Source organism: Salvia miltiorrhiza, chromosome 4 (assembly GCF_028751815.1).
Source record: "Salvia miltiorrhiza cultivar Shanhuang (shh) chromosome 4, IMPLAD_Smil_shh, whole genome shotgun sequence".
Lineage (NCBI taxonomy): Eukaryota > Viridiplantae > Streptophyta > Magnoliopsida > Lamiales > Lamiaceae > Salvia > Salvia miltiorrhiza.
In genome coordinates, this window is record NC_080390.1 from 3,667,783 (window position 1) to 3,678,261 (window position 10,479).

The following is a 10,479-nucleotide window of genomic DNA, read 5'->3' on the forward strand; positions in this document are numbered from 1 at the left end:
TAATTTCTTCAACTTAAATTTATTTTAAAATACAATAATATAATTTTACCAGTTCATGTGTAAAGTTCTAGCTCGACCTCATCCATTTAAGAGTGAGAAAATGGGGATTCAATCCCTCCTCTTCCTCAACTCTAAAAGAAAAGTCTAAATATTGTGTAAACTAATTTTAAATAAATGTTTGCTTTCTAGGATGAGGTTCTAAATGCATAATTAGGGTACAAAGTACCACTCTTTCCTTTATTTTGCACGTACAATTAAATTAGTGATGACGAGCTACATGGATCTATATTTATATATATATCTCTTATTAAATAGCATGCAATTCTTTATTAGCACCTGTACAACTACTACAAGTCCACAAGTCAAAACCTAACTTGCTCTTTATTAATCGATATATTGGACTATAGTTTGAAAGAAATTAATATAAACGTGCACTAGTCTACAAATTTAAAAATGAGGTTTAAAATTATCTGTTTTTCATAAATACATAGAATACTAACATAATCTTTTTTTAATAAATTGATTTGGATAGTTGTGTTGACACAATATATAGAAAAGCTGAGTGAAATTTGGTTGCAAGTTATAAAAATGGCGTGAATTCTTTTAATTTTTTCACGTCAAATAAAAACAGTGTCATTTCGCTTAATTAATGTTTTGGTTTCCAATGTGATCGACTATCAATATCCAGAAAGTGGGGCTGATCTAGATTAATTGAAAATAAAATCAATTGATTGAATGCTACTTTCCCGGTCCGCGAAATGAGTACTCATTTGAAGACGACACGAATTTTAGAAAATATATTGAGTGTGGTATGAGTAGAATAAAAGTCTTATTTTTTAAAAGTATTAATTAAAGGGCTGTGTGGAGTACACTTATTAGAAAAAAAAAATAGATACTCATTTTATGTACGGACGAAAAAGAAAATATAGGTACTTATTTTATAAATAAAGAAAATATATGTTATGTCAATATCAAATTAAAATACGATTTACTTCTTTTTTTTTTTTTTGAGGGAAAAATACGATTTACTTCTTGAAAACAGACAACTTTAGTAAAAAAAAAATGATACTATATACGAAGAATGGATATGCTATTCATCTTTCATGTGCATCTTTCATAGTCACCGCTGACATTTATTTGATATATAATCTATATGATGTTTTCTTGTTATATACATTTATTTTGATTTTAATATGTTAAAATTATTATTGATATTATTTGAAATTTTTACCTATCCAAACACAATTAAGCTCGCACACTCATAAATTAAAATTCACAGAGAGGCTTATGCAGAAATACGTACAAAAAATATAAAGCACAAGAACATCAAAGTTAGTAACCCAATTCGGTTAAACAACCTACGTCTGGGGGGTCACGCCCAAGGTAAATTATTTACTAGTGATGATAAGATATACAAAGGAATTACACGCGAACACTCGTTCTCCCTAGCCTCTATACCTTCCCAAACCTCCACCAAGATGAATAATTGAAAGCAAGACAACGACTCACCCTCTAAGTGTGAATACTACATATTCACCACCTAAACCCAATAATATAATCAAACTTACACCAAGAGGCTGGTGTAAGGGAACGAAAGAATAATCCAACCAATGCCCAACGCTTATAAGATGAAATAAGCAAAATATAAGAACACACTCACACGTATTGTATGCTTTGAATAAAGGCCACGAAAATACTCTCAATAATGCAGTAGAGTAGCACAAAAAAACAGCAAACTTTGATCCTTATCATCGCATATATATATAGGCAAACTCTAGCAGGAAGCATGCTTTGAATAGGACTCTCTGAACAAGTTGAAGTCTATCTGATAATATGGAACGAAATAACTCCCCTCACTCTGCAGAAACGAATCCATGTTTATCTACAAAACATGTAAAGGATATCTCCAAATCACTACAAGAAAATGCGGCTCTAACAACCGAATTTTCGGTCCTTAAAACCCCGAAAACGGTCGTTAATTGTGTTAACGACCGAATTAACGACCGTTTTCGGTGGTCGTTGTTTTCATCGTCGTCCGAGTCCCAACGACCATTTTTTTCGGTCGTTAAATCTAACGACCGAATTTTTATTTTTAACGACCGAAAATTCGACCGTTAAAAACAAAAAGAAAAAGAAAACGGAAAAAAAAATTACTCCCTCCGTCCCTGAAATAAGTTCCTCTTTTTCCTTTTTGGGACGTCCCCCAAATAAGTTCATCTTTCTTTCTTTCCATTTTTAGACAACAACCCCACCACTAATAATACTATATTTATTCTTACTTTTCACTTTTTCACCACTCTCAATACTAATTATAACATTTTTTCACATTTTCACCACTCTCAATACTAATATAACATATTTTTCTCCACTATCAATATATTTTAACATTTTTCCTTAAAACTCGTGCCATCCCCAAAGAGGAACTTATTTTGGGGACGGAGGGAGTATTATTTTTTATTTATTTTTTTAATTAACGACCGAATTTTTTATTATTAACGATTGAATTTTCAGTCTTTGAAAATAAATAAAAAAATAATATTTATTTTTTTTTGAAAAAAAATATTATTTATTTATTTATATTTTTATCTTTATCTTTGTATCCCACAAGTATTTGGTATTTCTATTGTATTTTGATCTTAATTGCATACGATTTGACGAACTTCCCAGTGGGTCACCCATCTTACTAGTGTTCTAGGTCAAGCACGTTTAGCCTTTAAGTTTTTTTCGAGTAATCACCGGTACAGAACACGCGTATTATCGATATAACTAACACCTATTAATTCATTTAAACTCTATTTCAATATCCAATATTATTCATTCATAACCTTAGAATATATCGAGATGATATCTAAAACTTGTGGTGCCGGCGAAAGATTCATGGTAAATATACGATCAAATTTAAAATAAAAATTAATATTATCCTAATTTTTTTTAAAAAAGAGGAAAATATGAGTATGAAAAATAACAATCAAATATACAATCAAATAATAATCGTAATATACAATATTATAGTAATAAATTATTAGATTTATTTAGATTATTAGATTTAAAATAATAAAATATTAAACAACCAAATAATCTATTATTTTAAAATAATAAAATATTTGAAAATAAATCAAATAAATTAAAACAAATAATTTAATATTTTAATAATAAAATTATTAATGTTTTGAAAATAATGAATATAATTATTTAATACATCTAATAATTTATTATTTTAAAATAATAAATCTATTAATTATTTGCTTCAAATTAAGATTTATTATTTTAAATATTATTTGCAAATAATATCATATTTTTATTAGACAATAATATTGTCTAATTTTTTAGAATAATACTTTGAATATAACAATCATTTTTAAAATATTCTCAATAATTTAAAAATAAGAATTAAATAGAAAATTAAATATTTATATATAAATAAAAGGGTAAAGTACCAAATACCCCCCCAACGTTGGTGTCTTTATCGCGTACAGCCCCCCATAGTCAGGGTAAGCGCTGTTTACTACCTCAACATGGCAAAAGCGTAGCAATTTCCCCCTGCGTTTTAACACCGTTAAGTCACTGTTAAAAAAAAATATTTAAAATTTTTTAATTAAGATGGTCTCTCTCTCTCTCTCTCTCTCTCTCTCTCTCCCCCCCCCTCCCCCCATCGAGCATCCTTTCCCGGCGAGAGAACATCGCCCCTCCGCCGTGGTCTCCACCTTCCTAGACGACGCTAACCCCGTGGAGCCCGCCGCAGCTGGTCCGGTGGGGGGAGGGGGGGGAGAGAGACCATCTTAATTAAAAATTTAAAAAAATAATTTTTTTAACGGTGACTTAACGGTGTTAAAACGCAGGGGGCAAATTGTTACGATTTTGCCACGTTGAGGTAGTAAACAACGCTTACCCTGACTATGGGGGGCTGTACGCAATAAGGACGCCAACGTGGGGGGGGGGTATTTGGTACTTTACCCTAAATAAAATAAAAAATAAAAATAAATAATAACAAAAAAATGAAAATTAAAAATTTAAAAAATTGGAAAAATAATATTAACGACCGATTTTTCGGTCGTTAGTAAATAAAATAAATTAAAAATTAAAAATAAATAAAAATAAATAAAAATATAAAAAAACTGAAAAATAATATTAACATCTTTAAAAAAATTTAATAAAAAAATAAAAAAAAATAATAAAAATTTAGAAAAAAATTAAAAAAATTAAAAAATAAAAATATTAACGACCTAAAATTAATATTAACGACCGAATATTCGGTCTTTAAAAAAATAAAAAAATAAAAATTTTATTAAAAAAATAATTTTTTTATTAAAAAATAGTTAAAAAATAAAAATAATATATAAAAATATTTTAAAAATATTAACAACCGAAATTTCGGTCGTTAAAAATAAAAATAATTTTTTTACTTTTTTTTAAAAAAAAATTAACTACCGAAAATCCGGTCATTAAAATATTAAAAAAATAGCTAATGATCGAATTTTCGGTCGTTAAAAATTTAAAAAAAAATCGGTCGTGTAACGATCGTAAATCGATCGTTTAGGCCGCGAAATTAACGACTGAAATTTTCGGTCGTTATATGCATGTTTTCTTGTAGTGAAATATATCCCAAAACCCGCAAGTCTAGAGCTGCTAGGAGTCTTCAGCGCGAGTTAGAACATCGGAAGTGACTGTTCTAATCAGCAAATTAAAGTAGAACGTATGAAGACACTCTTATTGTCTACATAATGACAATCCAATAGAGTATAAAAATACTCTAACATCATTAATTTTAAAAATTACTCAAAAAGAAATCATAGTTCGACATGTTTTTTCCCTATAATTTCAAATAAATGAATAATGAAAATAATCGAGTATTTTCAGTTTTTGGCTAAAATAGTCTACGTGTAAAAGAGCCACAATACGAATTTACCAAAATGTAAATATACTATTATAATTAATCTTTTGAAGTATTTGTGTATATGCATGCTTGCATATGAAGTGTTTTTAAGTAACCATTTGTCATTGATTCATTAACATTTCTAACAAAACTGAAACAAATAAATTGTCCAATATCATATCATTCCTCCGTCTATTAAAATCATTAATTCGATTAGCAATTTTAGAAAAGTGATTCCGAGCAAAAAATATTCTACTTTGACCTTGATTATGATCGACAAATCCATCAAAAGAGACTCTTTATTGTTGGGCCTTTATTTTGAGTGAGAGGATCGATATGTATAAATAAGATTATATATATATATATATATATATATAATATTAATTTAGCATTAATTATTTGTTGGAGTGATCTTAATTTTGAACTATCGTCTAATCTTTCAAAATAAAAATTAGTAAACGCTACGCTACTTTATATATCCACCTTATCCTGATAAGTAAACGCTAATTTTAAGCAATAATTAAACCCTCACATTTTGAGCTCCATTACTCGAGAGATTAGTCAATTTGGCCCGCCTACGTGAATAGCCAGTTATTAATAGGAAAAAATTAATTGAAGCATATTAACCTATATAAACGGTCTGAAATTATGGAATTAGAAGCCAAGCCTTAAATATTATCTAATTAATCACCAACCAAAATGGGATTCAAGATATGTGCTTTAGTTGCTTTTTTGTCCATATTCGTATCAACTATTGATGCAACTTTCTTTCCCATGAAGCATTGCATAGAATGGCCTATTTCTTGGTCTCCATTTGATCACCACGGCCACCACGGCCACCGCGGCCACCACCACCATCGCTACATAATATTTTGTCCTCCACCACATTCCCCTCAATATGAACCACCTCCACATAAACATAAACATAAATCACCACCACCACCACCACCATCGCCTCCTCCTCCGCCGCCAGCTATAGAAGCTCCTTCTCCGGCACCAACAAACATTCCTCCTCCTCAACCGTCGCCCACGGAAGCTCCTTCTCCGTCACCAACTACCATTCCACCTTCGTCGACACCCATAGAAGCTCCTACTCATGCCCCCATGGAAGCGCCCACCCCAGCCCCCATAGAAGCACCCACCCCGGCACCCACAGAAGCGCCCACTCCGACACCGGAAGCACCTACCCCTGCACCCACCCCGGCACCCATTGAATCTCCCACCCCGGCGCCAATGGAAGCGCCAACCCCGGCACCCATTGAAGCGCCCACCCCGGCACCAGCGCCCACAGAAGCTCCCACCCCGGCGCCCATTGAAGCGCCCACCCCGGCACCCATAGAAGCGCCTACTCCGGTACCCATGGAAGCTCCCACTCCGACACCGGAAGCACCTACCCCAGCACCCACCCCGGCACCCATTGAATCTCCCACCCCGGCGCCAATGGAAGCGCCCACCCCGGCACCCATTGAAGCGCCCACCCCAGCACCCATGGAAGCACCCACCCCGGCACCCATTGAATCTCCCACCCCGGCGCCAACGGAAGCGCCCACCCCGGCACCCATTGAAGCGCCCACCCCAGCACCCATGGAAGCACCCACCCCGGCGCCAATGGAAGCGCCCACCCCGGCACCCATTGAAGCGCCCACCCCAGCACCAGCGCCCATAGAAGCTCCCACCCCGGCGCCCATTGAAGCGCCCACCCCAGCGCCCACTCCCGCCCCCACAAAAGCACCTACCCCGGCGCCCATAGAAGCGCCCACTCCGGCCCCCACAAAAGCATCTACCCAGCGCCCATAGAAGCGCCTACTCCGGCACCCATAGAAGCTCCTCCTCCGCCTGTAAAAGCTTCTACTCCGGCTCCCAAAGGCGAAGCTACTCCAGCTTGAATTTGCATGATTGAGTACGTGCTAGGTAGCTGCAACGCAATCTCATAAATTTTGTTTTTCTTATTTTAAGTACTCAATAAGAAACTAATGGGAATTGAAATAGGAGAAGGTGATATAGTCAGATCTTTATCTTGTGTTCTTATTTTTCCTTGGTACAATTCCTAGCTCCTTGTATTTGTATATGTATAACTAGTTTTTACTATTCTCTAATAAACTTTTGCAATTTATGGAGGACGGATAATGTAATTCACTGACGTAATTACTTTCATACCACAATTGAGATGCATGAGTTTAAATGTCTATTATTAATAGGGATATTTGCCGTAAAATACACGAACTTTCAACAAATTCTGATTTTTCCCATGACCTTTAAAATTTGAAAAAAAATACACAAACTTTTGATTTCTTCTAATTTTTCCCACGAATATGAAATACTCTCAAATAGAAGCTGATATTAGAGCTTTTGATTTAGATTTTTTTATACTTAAGCGTGTACATCGACTTTATTATGACATCTTTATCATCTCTCACGCTTAACTATCAAAAAATCTTAGATTTTTTTATACTTAAGCGTGTACATCGACTTTATTATGACATCTTTATCATCCCTCACGCTTAACTATCAAAAAATCTAAGTCAAAAGCCCTAAAATCGGCTTCTATTTTAGAGTATTTCATACCCGTGGGAAAAATCAGAAAAAATCAAAAGGTTGTGTATTTTTTTTCAAATTTTAAAGGTCATGAGAAAAACCAGAATTTGTTGAAAGTTTGTGTATTTTACTGCAAATATCCCTTATTAATAATTCTTTGGCAGCATATCTAATTAAGGTAAATGGAAATTATGTCAGCTTTGTTTCGCAAAGTGAGGTCAAAATCGACGAGACTACCGTTTTATTATCAACACATACATGCCCACACTCGCACAAACTATGGTTTACTAATTCAGTATTCAAGATCCTTATTAATCTCCGGATAATTTTTTTTTAATTTTCAATTAAAAATTAATTTAGACGAATAGGTACATGGGGTTTTCCACATACGCATTGGAGGATAGATGTGAATCCCTATCCCTCTATATATGTCTTATTATCCGTATATATTCTATTATTAACTTTATCAGTTTAAAAATATTTATTACTCCATAAACTAAGAAATTATTGTATAATAAATTATTATTTATTACAAAAATATTGAAACTTTGAAAAATTATAAACTTTAATTCATGGAATAATCAACTTAAATATTTTTTTTTCAAACTAAATAAATGTAAATTAAATATAAAAATTAATTATTTTAGAAAAAGTTTGCCCTCAGTGAAATCTTGGTTTAAAAAAAAAGGAATTCGTCAAATTAAATTATAAGGAAGTTGACCAAAATGAGGGTCTCCATACAAGATTAAAACGTCCTTTTATACCCTATGAAAAAGTTACATAATTAATCGCAGAAGATTGCAAAATTAAGACGTCTTTTATAGGTTAATGAGGATTTCCATATAAGTAGTCTCCACACAATTTTTTATACAAGATTAAGACGTCTTTTTATACCCCTATGAAAAAGAATTTGTCTATAAAGAATGTCATTTTTTTCCCTTTAGATATAGATTATTACTTCCCAATCAATGCACAAATTAAATTTTACCTATTACAAATTTACAATGACCTTTGAAATCTTGCAATAACTTAATCATCTTTAAATTTGCTATAAAATCAGTGTAATTACCTTTTTTTAGGTAATCGAAAGTTGACATTCGGAACGTATTATTAATCGAATTGAATTGAAGTTGTGCATCCGCTCTTTGGCGATGCCTACTCTGATGAGGCCCGTCAAGTTGTCAACTCTCGAGTAGTCAAAAATAAAATAAAATTGGGTGTTAATATCTTCGAGAATAAAGGGTGTTAATTGTTACAATAAAAAGTGGTGATATTATTATAACATTTTAAAATTCATAAAAATATAAAATGACCTTTTTATATATGTATAGTATTCATAATTTTTTTTAGAATTACAAGATGTATCTATTATATTATCAAATAAGCAACTCGCACGCAGGCGTAACCACTACCCACACAAAACTGAAAAACTATCCGCACACAGGCGAAATTGAACTCAAGATCTCTGACAAAGATAAAATATCCATGGTATATTGGTATATTTGTTTATTGTTTATATTTCATACGGGAAAAAATAATGTGTCATCATATTAAACACATTATATATTCCATAAACCAATTAATGGGGTTAATGGGGGTAGAATAATAATATAGCCTTTATTTCCATATGGTTTCACAAGTGACATTTAAGACGCCTTGATATGTTGTTAAATAGTTTAATTCACTAGGTGATGCCATGTTTTGTACATTATGTAGTAGGTCCTCCATGCAAATTAAGTATTACGAAATATATATATTCTTTATTATATTAACTTTGTCTTTAATTTCTCTAGTACACAATATATCACTATACTATATAATAAGTAGGTATATATAGATATAAAGGACATTGTTACGCATAAACTTGAAATTATACAGCGCAGACAAAGCCTCAGTTCTACTCATAGACACATTGAATGACCTAAAAACCATGAGCCGCGAAATAGTACTTTTATTTGTTATAAATATACTAACATTTATGCATGGAAAGCCCATATATACTCAAGCAAGTTATAAACTCGATCATTTATTCATTAATTGTACCCTCATTTACATCATGAATTCGTTATTATTGCCACAAATTAATGCAACAACTAAAAAAATGACAAGAAAACTACTACTATATAATATTAAAGAAATTATTAATTTGTTTTTGGTGAAGAAAAGGAAATACTGATCTAGACTTCCGTATACATACTACGGTAATGTAGTTTTATAATAATGGAATACTAGTGCGTAACCCGTCAAAATTCAACTGGAAATTATTTTAAATTATTATTTAATTAATTATATGATATTATTTTTGTATAAAAATTAGGGTTAATTCTCTCTAAATCCTTAAACTATAGTTATTTTCCTTTTTTTCCCTCAATCTTTGAACTTCCCACAAAAAACCCCCAACTTTCAATTTTTCCTAATTTTCCCATGACGGGTTTTCCGGCCAAATCCGAAGTCGGAATTTTCCTATGTGGCGTTATTCATGCCAAATCACCCTATACGTGGCAAATCACACACACCCTCCCCCTCACACGTCACTCTCCCCCTCCCATGTCACTCTCTTTCTCTCTTCCCCCATCCCCCATCCCCCTCTCCCCCCGTCTGGCTCCCCCTCTCTCTCTCACCGCCACAACCGCCCAGATTCTGGGGACGGCGGTTTCCAGGAGACGACACAAGCTGAAGAGCGGCGTCGACTCTGCCGGAATTTCAGAGGCGGCGAGCGAGCTCAGGTGGCGCCGGCTTGAGGGCCGACGTTTTCTGGGACCTCCGTCGACTCTCCCCCTTCCCCCGTCCCCCACCGCCGCCACTTCCTCCCCCCTCCCCCTCCCTCTCTCCTCCACTCGATTCCTGACGCCGATTGAAAATCCACATTTGAAAACCCACTTTGCCCCCCCTCCTCCCTCTCTCCTCCACTCAGATACCAAATTTGAAGAGGCTCGGGGCGTTAGGCGGCGTGACTAGGAGACAGAGGCTCACCGGAGGAAGCAGGTCAGGACGGCGCTGCTATTTACGGCGCAAACCCTAAGCGGCGCGAAGAGGGGGCAAAACCCTAGCTGCAACTCTGAAAACGTGGG

At 34.0% G+C, this 10,479-nt stretch overlaps 1 protein-coding gene across 1 annotated transcript; it reads left to right on the forward strand.

The window, feature by feature from the left end:
* The first annotated feature begins 5,557 nt into the window (after positions 1 to 5,557).
* Positions 5,558 to 6,670, forward strand: LOC131021159 (uncharacterized). The gene has a single exon (XM_057950249.1). The coding sequence runs from the start codon at positions 5,573 to 5,575 to the stop codon at positions 6,668 to 6,670; it is 1,098 nt and encodes a 365-aa protein (XP_057806232.1). The 5' UTR covers positions 5,558 to 5,572.
* Positions 6,671 to 10,479: the final 3,809 nt, after the last annotated feature.